The sequence below is a fragment of the Carica papaya genome, chromosome 1 (assembly GCF_054855325.1).
Source record: "Carica papaya isolate Zhongbai chromosome 1, ASM5485532v1, whole genome shotgun sequence".
NCBI lineage: Eukaryota > Viridiplantae > Streptophyta > Magnoliopsida > Brassicales > Caricaceae > Carica > Carica papaya.
Window position 1 is genome coordinate 3,356,621 of NC_142309.1, and position 22,635 is coordinate 3,379,255.

The 22,635-nt window shown below is 33.9% G+C and overlaps 3 protein-coding genes across 11 annotated transcripts; 1 reads left to right on the top strand and 2 right to left on the bottom strand.

Annotated features, from left to right (window-relative positions):
- Positions 1-19: 19 nt before the first annotated feature.
- Positions 20-7,378, bottom strand: CYP724A1 (cytochrome P450, family 724, subfamily A, polypeptide 1). 3 transcript variants are annotated; one of them, XM_088214580.1, is made up of 11 exons: positions 7,291-7,375; positions 4,324-4,404; positions 3,329-3,475; positions 2,618-2,942; positions 2,331-2,483; positions 1,926-2,174; positions 1,641-1,727; positions 1,440-1,521; positions 1,048-1,154; positions 717-835; positions 20-206 (listed from the first exon to the last, which is right to left on the bottom strand). In XM_088214580.1, the coding sequence occupies exons 3-11, from the start codon at positions 3,418-3,420 to the stop codon at positions 107-109; spliced, it is 1,314 nt and encodes a 437-aa protein (XP_088070706.1). In that variant the 5' UTR covers positions 3,421-3,475; positions 4,324-4,404; positions 7,291-7,375; the 3' UTR covers positions 20-106. The 3 variants fall into 3 exon arrangements, with proteins under 3 accessions (XP_088070706.1, XP_088070698.1, XP_088070701.1); XM_088214572.1 differs by having other exon boundaries at positions 3,329-4,387; positions 7,291-7,378; XM_088214575.1 differs by having other exon boundaries at positions 3,329-4,404; positions 7,291-7,359.
- On the top strand, positions 6,251-8,013 carry LOC110808957 (S-adenosyl-L-methionine-dependent methyltransferases superfamily protein). Its single transcript, XM_022034633.2, has 2 exons — positions 6,251-6,778; positions 7,636-8,013. The coding sequence occupies exons 1-2, from the start codon at positions 6,251-6,253 to the stop codon at positions 7,954-7,956; spliced, it is 849 nt and encodes a 282-aa protein (XP_021890325.2). The 3' UTR covers positions 7,957-8,013.
- LOC110808956 (bromodomain testis-specific protein) lies at positions 7,129-22,083 on the bottom strand. 7 transcript variants are annotated; one of them, XM_088214590.1, is made up of 11 exons: positions 21,940-22,083; positions 20,996-21,317; positions 16,011-16,208; positions 10,739-10,882; positions 10,500-10,589; positions 10,010-10,099; positions 9,841-9,899; positions 9,212-9,362; positions 8,931-8,982; positions 8,735-8,825; positions 7,129-7,375 (listed from the first exon to the last, which is right to left on the bottom strand). In XM_088214590.1, exons 2-10 carry the CDS (start codon positions 21,296-21,298, stop codon positions 8,782-8,784), a joined length of 1,131 nt encoding a protein of 376 aa, XP_088070716.1. In that variant the 5' UTR covers positions 21,299-21,317; positions 21,940-22,083; the 3' UTR covers positions 7,129-7,375; positions 8,735-8,781. The 7 variants fall into 7 exon arrangements, with proteins under 7 accessions (XP_088070716.1, XP_088070724.1, XP_088070727.1 ...); XM_088214598.1 differs by having other exon boundaries at positions 7,129-7,378; XM_088214601.1 differs by having other exon boundaries at positions 7,129-7,400.
- Between the last annotated feature and the right edge of the window lie 552 nt (positions 22,084-22,635).

Sequence of the window (22,635 nt, forward strand, 5' to 3'; positions counted from 1 at the left end):
AAAATTAATTAAGAGGAGAGAGGGGTACGAATTAATATTTAAATTTTGGAGAATTAATTTTATAATAATAAGGTTAAATTACATATTATTGAGTAGATAATTAAATTTAATTAAGGTTTGTTGACGGTTCAATCTCCAAAAGTAAGCCTTGTCGAAATTCCACGTAAGGGTATGCAAGCGGGAAGTCATCTGATTTTGTTTTCCACCTTGTCAAAAAAAAACAACACATTTAACTTAATTAATCACCATTAAATATATATATATATATATTAACGTACTTACAAATAAAATACAATATTCAGATTTTATATTTTAAAGTTAAATATTTAATAATTTAAATATTATACTACCGTAAAAATGTCATTACCTATGTTTTAATGACATAAATTATAAACTATGTTGCAAGTATGAATATGCATATTATTAAATTTATATATATATATATATATATGTGTGTGTGTGTGCATGATGAAGGACCATATTAATTAGAGAGAACATTAAAACAATTAAAAGAAACATATTGGGTCTAATTATGTTGGTTCCTAAATGGGTTACAATTTCATATGTAAATTTGTAGGTTGGTCTAAATTAATTAATAATTTCTAATCGCACATATATATATATATATATATATATACACATATATACATACATATGCATGATGTATAATGAAGATTAAGTATTAGGCCATCATATGTGTGTGTGTGTGTATATACCTATAAGTTAAGACAAGATGATGAAGGAAGAAGGCAATTTCAACTTTGGCAAGTTCTGCCCCAGGACATAGCCGCGGTCCACCACCAAACGGTGTCACTCTTTTGCTCATTCCTTTATCCTGTCTCAACATCAATTTACACAACTATAATTAAAGCTTAAGTAATATACATATATATATCTTTTCACCAAAAAAAAAAAGATCAAACGTACACATAAGATGCACAATTTGACTCACAATACGCTATTATTAATATGTATTATGTGCATGTATATGTGTGTGTGTGTGTGTGTGTGTATATATATTTTGTATGGATATGATGAGGCACTAACAGTCCATCTCCAGGGATTGAACTCTGAAGGATTTTCATGAAGAAATGGATTAAAGTGTGCTGCTGTGAAGACAGGAAGAACCTTCCATCCAGAAGGAATCACAAATCCTGCAATATTATGATAATTAACCAAAACTCATCTCCACTGACTATGAACATATATATATATATATACATATAAGAAACTTTTCAATAAATTAATAATTAATTTAGAATATTTCTTAATGAATCTATTATAATTTCGGATAAACATAAGATTACGTAATTTTTAAATTTTTTTAATTTGACTTATGATAACACGTTGAAAACTCGAATTAATTTTTATTTTTTGAGACAGAAATAATTATATATATATAATTACAAGAAAAAGTAAGAAGAAGAGAAATAATTAACCTTTGAAGTTGATGTCTTGATCAAGAGCTTTTCGGTGAACGAACTTAACTACATTCCCACATCTCATGGCTTCACATATCACCTACATATGTATACATACACACAACATATATATATATATATGAAAACAGCTGGTTATTAATTAAATAAAAAGAAGATATATATTAAAAACAATTGCTGTAAAATGGGTATAGTACTTACATAGGAAGTGAATTCCATTTGCTGGTAATCTTCCCAGTTTAAGGGTTCTCCATTTTCTTTCTTTTCTCTTATTGCTTGGTGTTCTTCCTGCATATATATATATATATATAGACTCAATAAATTATCAAGTGTTTGATAAAATTCGAAGTTGGAGTTGAAAATTTGATGAAGTAACATAAAAGAGAATCAATATTATAATGGTTTATTTATATGAATGCATGTAAAAACGAAGGAAGAGTTTTGTGTGTGTGTGTGTATATATATTATATATATGTATGTATATACCTTTAGTGTTTGAAAAGCATTAGGAGATTGGGCCAAAAAGTAGACAATTAAAGCAAGTAGAGTAGCAGTTGTTTCATATCCTCCCAGTAAGATGTCCAACACAATGCTTACTGTCTCTTCATCACTTAGTTTTCTCTTGGACATTAGCACATCTAAGAAGTCTTCTTTTCTTCTTAATTCCATCAAATCCATCTTCCCTTCCCTTTCTCTCATTACCCCTCTTACAATTGATGAAAGCCTTCTTCGAGCCTACGTTTTAGAAAACAAAAGCGGGGATGAAGACAACGAGAATCGATTTCTTCTATAAACGTGTTATTTTGCCGGAATTGGCACATACCCAATTATGGTGGGATCAAGAGAAATGATCAATATAATTTATATATGTATGTCCATATATATGTATACCTTGACTGCATTGGAGTAAGCTGTCCCAGGGATATTTATTGGCAATGACACAAAACCATTCATGTAAGTTAGGAAATCTTCCAATATGTTTAAGGCTAGTGGATCTTCTGGTTCAATGCTCAACAGAAGCTTCACCATGAGATTGAGAGTAAACTGTGTTTTGATCAAAATAAATAAGTTGTGTTCTGAAAGTACTAACTGTCTTCTATATATAATGCACGGATAGAAAGAAACTAAATTTACATATGAATATATAATTGATATTATATAAAAGATTATATATGTACCCTTTTAATTTCTTTATGGAAGGCAATTTCCTTGCAATCTTTCCAAGAGTTCATCATTGAGATTGAAAGCTTTTCGACATAAAGAAGGAAGTCTTGTGTTGATTTGGCAGTAGCAATGAAAGATACAGCAATGTTTCTCAGCTTCTTGTGAAGCTCTCCTGAAATGGTGAGTAAAGAGAACTTGCCAAGAATGCCATGGATGGGCTTGGGATAGCTCACCTGAAACAGCTTCTCTTCATTCTGGAGTATGAACATGTTGAACTCATGGTCACAGGAAACTATGGTCGGGGAACCAAATAGATGTGACTTAAAAATCTTCCCATACCTATACATATATAATACAGATAAAGGATTAACCTATATATGGTCCGATAAGTTACATACTGTATCCTACTTTAATTGTTTCCACCACTAAAATCCATTAACACATAGTCCTTTCAAATTTTTTTGAATGTGATTTACGATAATATTACAACCAAATGGATTAAATTCTCAACAAAGGAATTACAGCATCATCTGATTTAAGCGTTACTAAATAAAAAAGATAAAGATACAAAATAATAAGCGAAAAGAGAGGAAGTAGTATATATACTTTCTGCGTGGTATTTTTGAAGCACTAGTGTCCGAGCTATATATATATACATACATACTACCATGTTGTTTCGATTTTGTGTAAAAAATGAGGGAAATAAGGGGTGAGGAGAGAATTACCTAAGGCAGTGGTCTTGCAAGAAATAGCCAACTGAATTTGATTTATGAGGCTTGAGGAAGGCAAGAGTCTCTCCAAGCAAGGGCCACCCCATGCTTCCATGAGGTAAATTTTTAGGTTCTGATTCTTGCTTCTTGGCATAAATGGTTCTGGTAAATGTAAGAAGAAAAGCTAGACCAACTAATAATAGAAGAAACAATAATCCTGCCATTATCTCTGCAGAATACATATGTATATCTATTGTATGTATAATATCTATGATAATATAAACATATATATGACATGTATTTACAATGCTCTCTCCTTCGGTTCTCTGTGATCCTTATGCCCACAATTTATAGAAAATCCATTTGACATAATCATTCTTATAAAAGGGCAGATTTTTTTTTTCTTTTATCTAAACAAATCTACTAAATTTTCTGGGTTACATTTAAAATTGGATTTCTTTTTTTTTTTATTTTTTATTTTTTCTGAATAGAAGTGATACTTTGTATTTATTTGTTAAAGTTTGCACATTATACCTTTTCCAGGATTGTCTTTTATAGTAGTACAGCATTTTTACTAATAGCATAATAAAGATTTCATTCTATAAATTATATTGATTAATTTAAATTTCTAATAAGTTATTAATGAATATGTACTCAGTAAAAAATTAATCATAAAAAGTTAAAATAAAAAAATAAGCTTAAGAAATATAGTTAGAATAATTACTTATTGTGTTATTTATTACTAATAGTAATATGTTACATATAGAGATGATATTGGAACCAATATTTCACAAGGAATGGACTAAATAACTATAAACACAATAAATAAATTGCTTAAATTACTAAATTTATCTTTGTATTATTTATTTTTAGTCTAAAGAAAAAAAGAAAACTTCTTTTTTGTGCACAGAGCATATGATTTTTGTCTTTTATATACATGATATATTTACAATATGCATGTTGAAAAGAATCTGAAAATTATGTAACTATTATGGAATAATTATGATTACCCGAATCGGTATCATTATATTGTCTTCTTCAGGAGCACGAACATATATAATTGTGATACTGAATCTGATATGATCAAATCTCTAAAATTAAATCAATAGATAGGTGAATATGAAAAGTATATCACGAACTAAAAGATCAAAATTTTAAAAGAGGCAAGTGGATGACATGCTCAATTTGTCACTCTACTAAACACAACAAGCAATGTTGTCTTGCAAAATCGAATGAGGTTAAACAACTTTGTTTATTTTTTTAAGCCAAGTAACATGGTTTTGGGTAAGATTTTTTATATATCTTTTTAGCAAAATTCATGTTTGGTGTACTGTGTAGATGATATTAAACACGTAAAAATTATTTAAATATTTTTTTTAAAAAATACAAAAGTAGTGTACTTAGTCATTTTTAAATAAATAAATAAATAACACACAAGTTATCTTCCTTCACAATGATAAATAAATAATAAAATTTTTTTCTATGAAGTCAAAATTTTTTCCTTCACAAGTTATATATTAATTTTATTGTGTTCGATCATTTTTTTTAATAGACAATGCATAATTATGTATATATATATATATATATATGTACACAACAATTATAATAAAACATAAATAATTTTCAAATGAGAATATAAATGAAACGTAGTGCGACTTTGAAATAACAATATCTTCAGCAGGAATTATAAACACACATTCACGTATGACAGAAAAAGAAATGAACTACTACTGAGTAGTCTCACCAAAAAAAAAAAAAGAAAGGAGAAAAGGCAACTTTAACTTACTTTGGATGTCCAAAAGCAAAATATGTTTAAGCTTAAAAATCAATTAAACTCCCAACACCGACAAAAAATTTCTAATGATGAGTGACCCTCCATGTCCAAAGAAACTTAAATCATGTGTTTACATAATGACAAACACTAGCCTATAATTAGCAATGCAAATGGGTTCCATAAAGGAAAGCAAAAGGGGAAACACAATTGGGCAAACTCTTCCTTATTCGGCAACTTTTGAAAGTTTATAGAGAAGAGAAAAACAAAAATAAGGTTTTGATGAAAGGGAAGGGGGTCTTTTACTTTTTGTTTGTTTTGATGGGGATGGTTGCAATAGAAACCCCGACCCAAATTGTTTTCTTCTACCACAGGATATTCTATTTAATTTAATAACTCATGATTTCATCTAAAGAAAAGCTTAATCCTATCAACTGAAATAAATGGGTTTTATGTATAAAATGTGTTTAGAAACTCGTCCACAACTACAAGAAATCTTTAGTAAAACATTTCAAATTGATTTTACGATTATGATGAAACCAACCAAATTTTGTTCTTCGTGGTTTTCCTAAAGAAAAACACACATACATATATATACATCAGACAAGAAAAAGTAATAAAAAGAAAGTACGGCCATTTGATAGAGGCAAAATACAGGAGAGCAACAAAAGAGTAATTGGGCCTGTAATTATTATGCACGTGCAATGGGTTTGGGACCCCGAAACAATAAGTTTGTTGGCATCTAGAAGAAAAGGAAAATACCAATTATCCTCACCTTAATAACTTTTTTTATTTTTTATTTTATTTTTCTTTTTGTTTTTTTTTTTTCTCCTAATTTTGATCTATTTACTGTTAAAACTTTTACGTGTTTATATTTAAAATTCCAAAAACAATTCGTGTAAAGAAATGATAAAAGAACTAAATCAGACACTTCTCTTTCCATATTGAGCTGAAAAAACAGACTCCAACACGGCCCAGTTTCCCACTTTTTTATCTTTCGGATCCCACAAAGGATTCAACAAATGCTCGGTCATCAATCCTGGCCCGCCAAAAGAACCAGCAGAATAGGCACAACCACTAGTAACTCATCTAAAATTTGTGATGAATGCTTATGGTTTTCCTTCAACTTCTTCTAGCATTATTGTGACTGGGGACATCAGAACCACATGCCTTCTGTTCAAACCAAACCCAGCCTATGGCACCCGTCTATTCGGCCACCTTCCTTTCTATTCAAGACACAATCTCTTCCACCAAAGATTCTCAACACCCTAAATGGAAACGACGAGACCAAACAGTCCTCAGCAGGCAAAATCAAACGCCTGGTACTCACCAATGAAGGTAGAACAAAACTCAATACATACCCAGATAGAGAGTTCTATGAATACCCACGGTTCGTGACTCATGTTGATGACAGATTCATTTCGACATTGACCAGTTTGTATACAGAGAGGTTGAGGCCTGGCTCAGAGATTCTTGACCTCATGAGCTCATGGGTCAGCCATCTACCTCCAGAAGCTGAGTACAAGAAAGTGGTGGGGCATGGCCTTAATGCCCAAGAGCTGGCAAAGAATCCTAGGCTGGACTACTTTCTTGTTAAGGATCTCAATCAGGATCAAAAGCTAGAATTGCAGGATTGCTGCTTTGATGCTGTGTTATGCACTGTTAGCGTGCAGTACCTTCAACAGCCCGAGAAGGTTAGATTAGGTTACTTTGTTTTTGCTTCCCGAAGGATCTAGTTAATTCCTAAACATGATAATGCCTGCTAGGCATGTGGTTTCATGCTAGACTACAAATTTAAGTTGTCTTTTGATTCATTTCATATTCAAAGTTTAGTTCTCATTCTCGTATTAATCTTAAAATGCATAATTCTAACATAATTTTTTGTATTTAAGTTATCATCGCACCCCATTTTGAATTTTTTGACAGTAAGGTGAACCTAAACTTTCACATTAAGAAATTCAAAGTCGGGGTGGAGTTAACTCAACCACAAGAAAATAAAGTTCTAAGCATACATGATCAAGTTCATATAATTAGAAGTACAAACTGAATGAAAAATGAATCAAACACAACAACAGTTAATGGGGGATTTGAGGTGCACTGAGACTTTGGTTTAGGTAATCAACGGAAGAACATCTTTTGACAGTAACAGCATCATAGTTATGGTTCTACAAAAATGCTACTAGCGTACTGATAAAGCTCAGCTAACCTGGCTATGCACTTCACTAGATAACCCTTGGAACTTATATGAAATTTGTGGAGCTGTCAAATCGACATCTTCAGCTAGGCCTCACCTGCTGAGCCCCACCAAGAATCAAACTTAAAAAGCCAGAAAATGCAACATAACTTAGCACTTTGTAAGAAAAAGAAGAGAGAACTAACAAGTTCTTGATTATAAATGCTAAAGAAAAGCAGGAAAAAAAGTGAGGTATGATAGTGCAGCAAGGAAAGATGTGGTCCTGGTTCAAATTAGAATAGCAGAAAATGATTAAAGCAGTCAATTTATCATGCAACTAAAATTTAACAATTCTTCATTGATTATAATAATCTGCAGGTATTTGCAGAAGTTTTTCGGGTGCTAAGACCAGGAGGTGTATTCATTGTGAGCTTCAGCAATAGATTATTCTATGAGAAAGCTATTGCTACATGGAGAGATGGGACTGCATATAGTCGCCTACAACTGGTTGTGCAATATTTTCAGAGTGTAGAGGGTTTCACTCTACCAGAAATTATACGCAAGTTACCCAATGCTGGTGGCGCTCAAGAAGAAAAATCACCATTTAATCAGATCATGAGTATGTTGGGATTACTACCCAGAGCAGACCCCTTTTATGCAGTGATAGCTTACAAGAACTTTAAGCCTGTATACGAATAAACAAGAACTGAACCCCCCCAAGTTTGAAGATTTGGTGCATTTATTGCATTTTGTCAATTCTGGAGAACGTCAAATTATCTACCACTTGTGCACACAAATTTAAAACATTTTATCCTGTAAAGATCATATAACTACCCAAATCTTGGTCTTTCAAAAGCCAAAACAACAATTACTAATCATTTCACATCGAGTACAACATTGTATAAGAACTTTGGGCTTAAAACTTTTAAAATTTTATTCAAATCATGAAATTCGTTTAAGATTTAGAACTGTTCCAAATATTAAAATTTAATTGCAACTGAATTCAAGTCTGACTGCAACAATAATATATATCAAATTCTACAAAAATTGATAAACTTGAGAAGTAAAAAGTAGGTCAGTTTAAAGAGAAATAAGTATAAACCATAAACATATATGATATACATATTTTTTTTTTTCTAATAAGAACCATAAACACATACCTTGACATACCTACTGGACTATAAATGCATAAAAATATGTATTAAATTTCGTAGAATGTTTAACAGGTCCGTGGCTCATTGCAAATGAAAATAAAACATTTATAATGGAACTCCCTGCAGAATTCATCTGGAAATTAGATGAATTCAATTGTTTATTTCTTCCAAACAAGCCTTACTCTAGGCTTTGCACATCATACTGTGCAAAGCATCATGATGAAATCCATCAATCAGCAAAACCAACAACTACCAAACCATTTGACGTCAACAACAAAATTAAGTAAAAACTTTGGGCACAAAGCTTTTAAGGCTTTACTTACTCTACAACATATACATCATACTGCACAAAGCATCATGACCAACCCCGTCAATCAATCATCAAAATATGCTTCAAATAAAGCCTCGGGGTACCTAGCCAAAAAATGCCGTCCATGTAATTGCTCCAAATATCACGTGTTAGATCTGTCCAAAATTTTTTATATTTAATTAAATGGAAAGACCATGTCGAATTAGTACCTTGAGGAATCCTGAGCCACAATAGACTGCTTACTTTAGGCAAGTTGAGGATCTGAGACAACCCAGACATATTAAGGTTACAGGACTTGTATAAATTATAGTAAGGTTAAGATGTCATCATATTGAGATTCTCTAAACACGCGAGGGTACAAGTTTAGCAGCTTTCTCAACTGCTTTGACATAAAAATATAATCTCCAGAGTGTTACATTATCCTGAAAAACATATTCCAGATATAGTCAGAAATCCTAACAATCTTAAAAAAGTTTATGACTGCCTCTACCTGTTGCTCCAAGTCAACAGAAACTTCATCACAAGATCCTTCTTCTGCTTGCTTATGACGTTTAATGATTTCTACTACCCGGTCAAGGCTTCCAGATGGTAACTTCTGAATCAAAGTTTTAAGATTCTTCTTCTCAGCAAGAGTCATAGGCCTGTCAGTTGGGGGTTCACATTAGGAAGCAATAGACATGATAACCAGTACAATGAAGAATCTCAATGTGATGAATTTTTCCTTATGTTGACAACACTGTGCCAGTATTACTGTTACTGACATGACTTAACCACATTCCTCTTCTCCTACCAACAGAAGTTTAATAAAAGTGATGATATTATGACTAAGATGAAAATAACTTAACAAAACTAGAATTTCCAGATAAATTTCATAAAATTAGTTTCATTTTTTTTACTTTCCATCAAAAGTGAGATATTTATTTGTGAATCCGCATTTTTTTTTTTCAGAACATGGATAAAAGTAGAAATTTGCAAATGCATTTAGCATTTTTTGGGTGGAATTCACTTGTTCTAAACAAAGCCTAAGTTTAGCCTCATCATAAACCATATACTTACTAGTTAATAGTTTGCTTTCATGCAACAAATGACAGATCTGATTTCCCACAAAACAAAGAATACCTGCACTTGGACATCACAGTATTAAGAAGTTCTTCAAGTTGCAGTTCCATGTGCCCTAGCTTGAGGAAAATAATCACAAAAGTTCAGTAATCCACTGAAAATGAGCCAACATGACACTCAAGAATTCGGAAATTCTGTTGCTATAGGACAAAGGCTTTCAGAGAATTACTGTTGCAGAAAGCTCAGCAGAATATTTCTTCATTGCCTCCTCAACCTGATGACCATCATTCTCCAGGAGGAATTGCAAATCGTCATCCAACTAAACAGAATGTTAAGAGAGAAAAAGCCACATGTGTTGGTAATATCAAATGCAAGCAACAACAGAGTCCATGAAAAAGCATACAAGACAGTTATTAAAATAACAAATAGAAGAAAACCTAATTATATATACAACAATAGGCATTATAGAATGCTGCGAAAAGGAAAACTAAAATAGCTTATCATGGTCATCTTGTAGTTAATGCTTGTCTGGTATATTCATGTGCAAGTATGGAGTGTATGGTTGTCCTTGCATGCATATTATGCATGACTGCATGCATGAGAGCATCTAGGATTTCTTCAACTTTTTTCTTCCAATAATTGCAATAATCAATAAACACCAACTATAGGTCCAGTTGCAACAATGTTGTCTTGAAGCAAACTACATGCGTCGTTCTTACCTCTCCATTTTCTTCATCAGCACCAAGGTGCATACCGGAATGAAATGTTTGTTCCTTTCTGTAATCAATTCCACAAGCATCACAGAGATACTGGAAAAGGGAAGCATCAAAATTAAGATGTCAATAACTTGCACTGGCATGCATGTGAGAGATCAATGCATTGAAGAGAGGGTGTGTGCGTGCGTGTGAATAACATACCAATTCACAGAAGATAAGTAACCCACATATAGACCAGTTACCTTAGGCCCATCTGAACCATTCCCCAAATGGAAGGTTTCTGTCGACCGACAATGAATGCAACGCTTCTGAACAACATTGGATCTTCCTTTGTTTGACAAGGGTACATCTAAAGATTTGAGATCACTGTGTTTGGAAGTTGAAGCCTGTAGTTGAAAGTAAATTCAAATGAAATTGTTCAGCATGGAAGATAAATAATATGTGCAGAGACATGGTAGTTGACGGAAAAGAAGTTCAACCATAACTCTCCTATGCATATGATGCAAAATGATTACTTGGGATTTATGGATTTTCTGTAATATTTTTTAATTTCTTTCTGTTTGGGAGTACTAATTGCTTTTCTCTTCCCTAGTTTCTTTGATGGGGGCCGAGGCTGTTACTTTTACCACTAATCCCTAAAATTGAGCATCAGGAGGCAAGTTAAAGAATCTAAAGCATGGAGTGTCATTTTGAGCTTGTCATTGCTTATTTAGCTTAGCTAGGAGTTTTTCTTGCCACTGTGGAGGCATTTAAAATCGGAACGTGTGTTCTTTTAAGGCAGTTTAGCCACTTGGAGAGAGCAATGTTTTTTTAGTATTTTGTGCTATGCACATGCAGCTTCGCAGTTAACCGTTACAACAATAGTTATTAACTATGACCCGATGGAGGTAATTTTACATTTGGAGAGTTTTCATAATGATTAACAGTCTTCACTTTAGAGTTCATGGATCTTTTGGCCCTTCAGCTAAAGGGGATGGTTTGAGGACCTCGCCATTATAGAGCTAGTGGAGTTAGGTGGTGGTCGTTTAAATGTAAAAGTTCCTGTGTAAATTTTTCTTTGTGCTAGTGAAAGGTTTGTGGCCCTCTTGTTGGATGAGCATGTCTTCTTTCTCTTTTGCTTTTGACTCATTCTTTCTATCTAATTTTTTGCATTTACTGTATACTCTCCTTTTTCCACTTTTGTTTGCTTGTACGCATCTTAGATTCTCAAGTGCCTATAAACAAATATTGCAACCTATTAATAATTTCCTTTTACACTCATGCCCACAACAGATCTTGATGTGTTGCAGCCCACTGACAGCTGTGAAGATACCAACTAATCTTCAACTCGACTAATTACATCATTAGAAACAAATAAGAAAGTTAAGCAAATAGAATTGGCATCAATTACACCTGGGTTGAAATATTTGCTATTGTCTCTCCTCCTCAGGAACCTTGTTCTCAAAGTTGAACCATGCTTTCTGTTTGAGAGTACATTAAAGCTTTCCTCTCACCTAGTTTCTTTTATGGGGCCCGAGGCTGTTACTTACACCACAAGTCCCTAAAATTGAGCATCAGGAGGCAAGTTTGAGAATCTAAAGCATGGAGTGTCATTTTGAGCTTGCCCTTGCTTATTTAGCTCAGCTAGGAGTTTTTCTTGCCACTGTGTGGGCATTAAAATTGGAATGCGTGTTCTTTTAAGGCAATTTAGCCATTCGGAGAGAGCAATGTTTCTTAGCATTTTGTGCTATGCACATGCAGCTTTGTTAGTTAACCATTACAACAATAGTTATTAACTATGATCCAATGGTTGAGAAGCAATTTGTCATTTGGAGAGTTTTCGTTATGATTAAGAGTCTTCACTTTATAGTTCATGGATCTTTTGGCCTTTCAGCTAAAGGAGATGGAAGTTAGAGGACCTTGCGATTGTAGAGCTAGTGGAGTTAGGTGGGAGATCGTTTAAATGTAAAAGTTCCTTAGTAAATTTTTTTTTGTGTTAATGAAAGGTTTGTGGCCCTCTTGTTGGACAAGCGTGTCTTCTTTCTCTTTTACTTTTGACTCATTCTTTCTATTTATTTTTTTGCATTTTCCCATATACTCTTCTTTTTCCGCGTTTGTGTGCTTGTACGCATCTTAGATTCTCAAGTGCCTATAAACAAATATTGCAACCTATTAATAATTTCCTTTTAGACTCATGCCCATAACAGATATTGATGTGTTGCAGCCTACTGACAGCTGTGAATATACCAACTAATTCTCATTTCAACTAATTGCATTATTAGAAACAAATAATAAGCAACAGAATTTATGCTAGATTTAAGCAACAGAATTTATTCTCTCCTTGGCAGTGAGAAGGAATTTGAAACTCTCTAAGTTCTAGGGAACATAATTGTCTATCTAATTTTCACCTCTTGGTATGCTAAGTTCAATTTTTCTGAGTTCAATCAGTTTTTTGCCTTTGACCTTGTCCTCATATTTGGTGAATCGTGGGTCTTTGACTTTGCAGCTTCTGATAAGCTGATTAACAATGAGCGTGGAATCACTTAAGACCTTGGCAAAAGGAGGTTGGATCCTTCTTTATTCCTTAAGACTTATGAGCAGTGGTTCAAACTCAAGTTATTTGTAACCAAGAAGGTGATATGGATGGTGACGTCAATCATCTTTCCTAAGGAACTTGAGAAACCATCCATATAAAATTGCCATGTATAGGGAGCGTTTGACTTGATCCAAGTTGCAGTGTGGAAAATCATTTTTCTCGCCACTCCCTGAAGAGTTGAATGGAATACATGACACGGGACGATATAGGGAGCCTCATGGAGTAGCATTTTGAATTTGAAGTTTTCCATGCAGTCAACAAGATATGTGATCTCACCATAGTTAATTTTTTTTGACATTTTTAAAGTCTGGGGAAGGAGATAAAAAAGGGTAACAGGGATAACTAGGGGATTAATGGCCATGTTATCTTGTTTGAGCTTTGGCAATGTCATCAAGAGTCTTTTTTTCATTACCACCTCTATTTTGTGATCCCATTCCTCTCTTGCTTGAGGATAGGAATGGTCCTATCTTGTTCCCCTTGGGTCAAGCTTTCTATCATCTCCATCAGTTTGCTGACTTCCGCCAAGCCTTATATGTGATTAAATTTTACACTGGGTGACATAAATAACTAGGGATGTCACTCGAGTTCCCTAGTGTTCGAGGTTACCCATTCACGACTCACTAGGACCGAGGTCCTAGCAAGCCCCGTGGTGACCGGGGTATTCATCTTGCTCATAACCAAAGTATTCCTATGGATTGTATGAATTTCCTTCCTGAGACATGGTAACCAGGTTATCATATAAGATCCTCACCTCAAAAAAAAGAGACAGGGGCAAAGTGCGATGCCTAAGATGTCTCCAATAGGAACTTTAGATAATCAAGTGGTGGTGGAAAGAAAGAAATTAAGGAAAATTTAGTAGCTTAAAGTAGTGTAGGTAGCAAAAGATTTCATTTATCTTACTCTAACAGAGCATTTACAGGTACTTGATCATCGGGCCATGGCTATTCAATAATAATTTACACTAGTCCAAGTAGCTCCCTGTCGGCTAACAGGACACCCGATAGGCGGTTAACTTGATGTGAAGTCAAGACATCATGCATCATGGGATATCACATGTTTGTGGATGTGTGTAGGGATGTGTGTGGACTTGTCAGTTGATTTGAGGATTGAAGCTTTGCCAAGTCTAGAGCATACCTCCAAGAATTTGGCCATGGGATGGGAAGGAGAATCATCAAATGATTTTAGCAATCTGGGTACGTGGATTTTCAAGGTGTAATTCTGATTGGATGGTGGATCCGATCTAGACGGTTGACCATCACATAGGGCCAGGGATGGTTGCCACTATTGTTTTTCTTTTCTCTTATAGAGAACAGTTTCTCTTTTGCTTAGTATTTTTTTCCCAGGGTTAGTGTTAGGGCACTATAAATATGTAAGGCTATGACCAAAATTGATTCAATTTATTTGAAGATACAACAAAAACTAAAGGATTTTTCTCAATAAAATTCTGAGGGGTTTTTCTTTAATTTCTTGCTGCATCATAAGATCTCTTAATTGATACTAAGAAATATTCTCGAACAATATCAAACTTTTGTCTTACACCACAGAAATTTGCAGGTAATATGTGCACATAAGAAACCACAAGAAAAAGAAAAGAATAATTAGTAAGGTTTTACATCCCAAAACGAACTTGCTTTCTAATCTGATAAATTCCACACTTATGTCAAATCCTAGAACATGATTACACCTACATGGACCTCTAAATCTCATTCTCGATCATGAGGTGATAATGAAAAATTTCCGTGAAAAATAATGCATTAAAAGTTCAATTCAGACCTCAGGGAAGACAAACAATAGATATACTTGTAAATACAGTAATTAACTTAATGATCATCCCTCCTTAGACAGGAGCAATAAAATTCTAGAGCATCTTGCCCTGATAAGTATAACTGTGAGTATTCTACACGAGTTTACAACACAGACCACAAGCATAACTGCAGCGTATCTAGGCCACTGTGATTTTACTCTAGCAGTTAAGGGTAATTAATGGGAACACGGTTTGAGTCATTAATACCAAGAGGAATTTGAATGATTGGGAGGTTGCTGAGTTTGGAGATTTGATGTCTACTCTTGAGTCTGTGCAGGTGTCGAATAATGATGATCAGGTGGTTTGGAATCTGACAAAGAATGGAATATTGTCTGTGACATCATATTATAAGTTCTTAACTGAGATGGGTGCTGGAAACAGAAGAATCTTTCCTGCTAAGCTGATTTGGAAGACAAAAATTCCTCATCGCATTGCTTTTTTCGCATGAGAGGCATATTGGGAAAAAATCCTTACTTTGGACAGGCTGAAAAGTAAAGGCAAGATTATTGTAAATAGTTGTTACTGCTGTCTTAAGGCAGAAGAAACTTGTAATCATTTACTTTTGTGGTGCTCTACTGTGTATAACCTATGATGCAGGATTTATGGTTTGTTAGATATTGATTGGTTAATTTCGGGTTCGGTTGGGGGAGAGATTTGGGCTTGGGATGGTTTATATGTTAAAAAAAAATTGTTAATCTCATCCCTTTAACTGTATTTTCGGTCATTTAGAAAGAGTAGAATAGAAGGGCTTTTGATAGTATAGAAAGTAGTTCTAATAGATTAATTGATTGGTGGATATATTTATTTGGGTCAATTGTGGTAGGTCATGACATCATTAACGATGGAGATTTTGGGGATGTCATTGATACATTAACTTCATTGTAGATGTTTTTATATATGGGTAGTACCCTCTTTTTTTTGGTACCTTGTGAATAATACTTTACACTTTTTATTTCAAAAAAAAATTACTACCAGAAAAAAATTTCAAGAATCATATTCACTAGTTTCTTACTCCTCATGAACTAATATACATATATATGTGCGTGACTCTGTTAGATACTTTTGAATATGACAATATACTGAAACACAAACAACAGTAAGAAAGATGATAGGAAGGGAATAGTAAAATATTAACCTCTTTACAAGATCTAGACTTGTTGGGACTAGCATGTTCAGGATTGCTGGTTGAAGACAATGATGAAGAAGTTGTCTTGAGTTTCTTAGATGGAACCTGCCTATCACTGTTAGATGCTATACTAGCATGACTTGAAAAACCAGTTTTGCTTCTGAGCCGAGATTGCAACTGACGAATAGACAGAACGGGATCTAGCATCTGCATTAATCACATGAGAGCATTATCCTCCTTTCTAAAATCTGGAGAAACCAAAAGATATCTTCAACAGATTGGCTTGCTCCCAAAGATACATGCAGCAGGAGTAAAGAACGAACAAAAAAAGCACATAGCCAATTAACAGAATGCATCTTACTAATAAGATACATAACACCAAATTGAATTTGGAAAACAATGACCTCACTTTTTTTTTTTAAATTAAAAGTGTAAAGTTTATATTAGCAAGATACCAAAAGGGGGTACCGCCCATGTGTAGCTTTACAATGTAGTTAGAGAATCAATGACATACCCAAAATTCTCATCACTAATAATGTCATGACCTAACAAACTAATCCTAAAATAATGAAACCATCTATCCCTTAATTTATACAAGTTCAGGTTAATGTCATCAAAGGGTCTAGCATTCCTCTCTTTCCAAATAACACAAAAGATGGTCAAAAGAATTAAATTTGCTATTTTCCTGTTGACACCAATCCCTTCCCAAGCCCATAACTCCCTACGAACAGTTCTAGAAATTACCCAATTTATTCCCAAAAGTTCATAGATCATGCTCCAAAGTTTGTATGTCACAGGGCACTAAAGAAGTAAGTGATTACAAGACTCTTCCACTCTCAAATAGAGGTAACAACAATTTACTATGATCTGCCCCTTTTTTCTGAGTTTATCAATGGTGAGTATACATTCTCTGCAGGCTTCCCACGTGAAAAAAGCAATTATTGGAGTTACCTTCACATTCCAGATTTGTTTCGTCGGGAAATTTGTAAAACCTCCTCATTGTCATCCACCAGTTGTCTGTAATACGAACCCACAGAATATTTACCACTCTTTTCCAGCTTTCACACCACCTTATCCTCACAATCTTTTATTTCCTGGGCCTCCAAAAGTGCTAATAATTCAGCATACTCATTTATTTCCCAATCATTTAAGTTCCTTGAAACATTTACCCGCCATTCAACATTATTGTTGCTCCTTCGATAAGCATCACTAACCAGCATCTGTTTAGATTAGGCAATCTCATAAATCCTTTGGAATTTCACCATAAAAGGATCAGTCCCAATCCAAACATCAAGCCAAAAACAGATTTTGCTACCATTACCAAGTTGCCATTTAATACATTGCCTGAATTTTGACCATTGCAGCAGGATTTTCTTCCAAAGACCTCCATCGTGCGGTCTGCTGGTGTGAGATCTGATTCTGCCAGAAGGCAAAACTGCAGTAGACAATTCTCCCCATCTTGCAGCAACAATGCTCTTCCATAATCTATTACCATCCACCAAAAACTTGCATAACCATTTCCCTTGTAGGGCGATATTCATGCTAGCAGTAGATCTTAAGCCCAGTCCACCACTAGCTGTTGGTTTTTTAATTTCCTCCCATTTCACCAAATAATACTTCCGCTTGTCTAACTCATTACCCGAAACAATGACCTCACTTTAACTAACACTAAGACTAACACTTAGTTAGGATAGAGCCTAGTAAAAGAAATGAAAGGAAATATGTTTCCTTTGTTTGAATAGGTAAACTTGAGAAAAAAAACAGGATTCTTATAATCCTCTGTTTGGTTTAGGAATGAGAAGGAAATGAAAAGATGTATTATAAGAAAAGTTCAAACTATGTTTTTTATTTAAAAGTTCCTGATCAATAAGGACAATTAGTCTATAGTGGACAAATTATATCAAAAGCTTCAAATCAATCGTTTTCTCTTCCTTTTCTCATGTTTAGAGAGAGGCAAAAAAATGAGTATTTTTCAGACGAAAGTAAGCATGCTCACCATCCTTTCTCTTTCTCTTTCTCATCATCCACTTTTCTCCCAACTAAAGAAAAGAATGATGAGTAAGAATGCCAAACCTGCCTCTCTAGGAAAGTAAATTGTAGTCGACCAATGTCATAGACTTCATCTATATTTACTTCATAAAGAAATTAAAACTTCAAGAATAAGAAATAGTCAAGAGATCATTGGTGAAACAGGATGCTTCTCTTCTGTTGTCTCTCTAAAAATAGGGTGGCATAGGTGATAGGGTTGCTATGCTCGAGGCCCTCCAAGAATCAATCCACATGAATTTCATTCACTCCTTTTGGTATAGACTTGTTTTAAGAGGGCTGCTCCACTAGACCTTCTTGAATAAAGCCACATGCTCCTTTACTCAAACTAAGGCAACTCCATTTAGCCCAGAAACATAATTAAAAGAGTAGATCGGATTTTTAACCCGTTGTGCCCACCTGAATTGGTCCACCCAAACTAACCACCAAAGAATGTTCATTTCATCCCAAAACTTAATTCGCTCGCTGAAATTTAGTTCAACTTGATCATTGCAATCCCACAATGTATCAAATTTCATATTGAAACTATTCATTTGATGGATCATTTAACCATCTGTAACAGGTAAAAAGAGTAGGTTTGGGACAAATGATAGTTTTTTTTTAGATAAAAGATAAAAGTATTATTATGAATATAGATATCAAGTGGGTACCGCCTGTATATAAAATAATTATATGTCAATCAAGTGGTCAATAACTACCCCAATATATTCTCAATCTAACATGTCATGACTCAACAAAATAGAACCAAAAGTGTGCATCCATTTATCCCTAATGTTTACAAAGTCAGTTTTAATTCCCTCAAAAGCTCTTGCATTTCTTTCCTTCCGCACTACTCAAAAAATGGTAAGTGGAAATAAAAGTAATTGCTTTTTCTTTCTACAAATACCTACCCACACCCACAACTCTTTACTTACATTACCCGCCATGACCCAACTCATCCCCATTATCCCAAACACATAAATCAAAATACTATGCACAGCCAGGCACCAAAGTAACAAATGGTTGCAAGATTCCTCATCAGCTTTGCGCATGTAGCACCTGTTAATAAGAATATTGCCTCTTCTTCTTAGCATATCCATGGTCGAGATACTTTCTCTAGAGACTTCCCAAGACAAGAAAGTCATTCTAGGTGGAGCTTTGGACCTCCATATTTGCTTGAAGGGTGTTGCCATACCATCCTGCCAGAATCTAATTCCCCGGCCATTACCCAGCTGCCACCCTATGCAATTCAAGAATCTGCTGCTGTCACCACATATTTTCTTCCACAAACTCACCCCATATGACTTATACTTCCCTCTTCTCCCCCCATCCCGCTCCCAATCACCCCATCTTGCCTCCACCACCTTTCTCCACAATTTTCCTTCCTTATAACAAACCTCCAAAGCCATTTGCCACGTAGTGCAGAATTCAGCTCCCCAATGGATCTTAACCCAAGCCCTCCCCCGTAAAAGGGTTTATTCGCAGCCTCCCACTTCACTAAATGATATTTTCTATTCCCCTCTTCATCTCCCCAAAGAAATCTACATTGTTCAGATAGAAAGGTGATAGATTGGTAAGTTTGTTAAGGTGCTTTTGATCAAAATAAGCCTCCCTTCTTTAGATAAAAAATTTCTCTTCCATCCCGCAAGCTTTTTCTCAAACATTTCCACAATAGGATGTATGGGACAGGTGATAGTACGTGGATAAAAGAGATAAATCATCTCCTTAGGCCAGTCCATTCTATGTGGTCAGAAAGCTACTCAAGAGAAAGAGTAAAATCCACCTCTTGGAGGAGACAAAAATTGAAAAAAAAAAAAAAAAAAGCTCAAAAGCACTTCTGAAAAATTAAAAAAAAAAAAAAAGAAAGTTCTGAAAAATGAAAGCCAAAAAAGCAAAATTTAAAAGTATCCAAGGTATATTAGTACGCTTAGGTAGACAGATATAAAAAAGAAAAAATAAATTAAATTAAATAGCTAATAAATGTTTTACATAGTTCATGCTCAAGAAATTGTCGTCCTTCAATTCCTTGGAACTTCATTAGTCAAAGCAGGAACATATGACACAGCCAAAAAATTCAAGATGTGTTGAAGAAAACCATGTGAAGCATGTCCCACAGAGCATATGGCAATATCAACCTAGGAAAACAAAAGTTCCCTAGACCTTAAAGAAGGCTGGACCATTCATTCCTCTACCATCCGTAACTTGACCATTACCCTACTGGCAGTTATTTAGAGTCAGGTCATTACTCATAGTTGTTACAAAGCATTGACTGTTAAGTTTATCCAATGTGCTGATTAACGCTAAAGTAGTTGTATATTAATCCTGAGATGATGCAAAAGGTTGCCTTGAGGATTTTTAGGTTACAAACTTTTTGCAGTTTTCAATTTTGTAGTTACAGGAGTTCTAATACTTGTACTGTCTTTAGCAGGTTTCTGATACTCCCCTGGTTCTGTGTGAAGATACTGCATTCTCAAAGGTGTTTTCTTTGGATGTTATCCAATGCCAATAGAAACATACCATTATGCTACGCCAGTGGGCATAGACTTCTATAAATAGGAAAAGAAAGGTGTGGAAGAATCACTTTCCACTCTTGAACACTCGAGTTGTCAGTAACCCCTCACTATCTTCTCTATTAAACTGAACTTAGTTGTACATTGGAGTAACCTTTAGAGATAAAAATCATGGTTGTGTTTGTTTCTATGTGCATGCTACTGGACCATGATGCAGAAGCTCTATTCTCAACTAGCCATCCTCCAATAAAAACAACATCACCATATTCTTTTCAAACTCCAAGGTCATACGATGTGGAAAGAAAGACATTAACAAAAATGATAATACAATGGGAAAAGTGATTAATAAAGAATAATTGAAATTTGAGTAAATAAATCAAAAGCCACTGAGAACTGGTGACCATAGATGTGATTCACCCATTAATGGGCAAATAAGATGCTTGAGAAATAAGTAAATACTTCATCAACTTCTGGTGTAAGGTCATTCACACTCTGCTGAAGTAGTGTCTTCAATCTATCTCTTGTGACATCTGATAACCCAGCTCCTATAGCGTTGCAAAATGAACCATCACCACTATAACAATAGTCATCTGCCTTCTTTTCTCTAACCTCCACACTTTTTCCCTTGGAACACCCAATGGTTCGGGAGCTGGGAAGTGAATTCCCATCCTGCAATAATAGTTCTGATATTGCAGATGTATAGTAACCAAAATAATCAGGTCCTATTTTGCTGTTTTCAGTCGGAGCTGGAGCTTCTGACATAACAAAGCGCGGAAGCAAACTGCATATGCCAACAATAATTCACGAGCATTCACACGGTAAATTGAACAAAAACAGACTCTTTTTCAGAAGTATGAGAAACAAATACAGAATGTCAAAACATAATGTCATAAACAAAACACAAAATGTCTTAAAAAATAAAGAACGCAGGCTACTTATGCACATGAATATAAATATACGTAATCATATGATATATGTATATACCTAAATTTGAAAGCAAAAATAGCATGCTGCTAGAAAATCCACTTTAATTTAAACGCAATGAGACGATATGTAAACCTTTTTCTTTATTCGCAGTTAGCACTAGTTCCTTGGCAACTAAGCAGAAAAAGAAAGAAACCATATCCAAATCCGAGAAAAAACACAAACAATAGTGACAACTGTGATATTACAAGTGAGTTAGTGGAAGGAGACGACATCTAAACTCCATCTCAATACCTTCGAAATTTAACAGAATGAGACGACATCAAAAAACAGTTCTCTCTATTTACAGCTCGGATTAGTTTCTCAGCAACTAAACAGAAATTAATGAAAAATCGAATTCAAATCCGAGAAAAACCAAATAATGAGCGAGTGTTACACGTGAATTTGTGGAATGAGAGTATCGAGTTTGTTTGGAATACCTTCAGTCCCGCAGCAAAAACACCGGAGATCGCAGATCCAGTACGAACTCTGGTTCTCTGGAGAGAAGAAGGGCCGGGAACTGGAAAGCTTCTGGATATATTTAACCGCTCCTGGGAATCCCCGTTATTTAGATAAAAATGGGTTTTTTTTTTTTTTGCGTTAGATTCTTTTAAAAAAAAAATAAAAAAACTTAAAACATAAAAAATATTTATTATAATTTAATTCTTTATATTTTTTAATAAAAAATAAAATAATTAAATTAAATTTAGATGCTCTAAAAAAATAATTTTATTATTATTAAAAAATTAAAGTTATTAAATTAATATTATTAATAAGTTAATATCTAAATTGTTCAATATAATAGAATTATTTTAATTTTTTTATGAAGAAATTTTTTTATTAAAAAAATAAATATTTAAAATAATTAAAAAAAACATCCAACATTAAATTATAATAAAAAATATTAAAAATAAAATTATAATAAATGTTAAATTTTCAACACTAATTTTTAATTTCTTCTTAAATTTTTAAAAGATTTATATTAACAAATTTACCAGGCACACTTTATGCACGAATTTATTTAAAAACAAAAAAAAAAGATAATTAGTAATAAATACTAGTGCACCAAATCTAAATTAATAAGGATTATACTTGTGTCAATAAAAACTAAATTATAACCAATTTAAAATATTTAT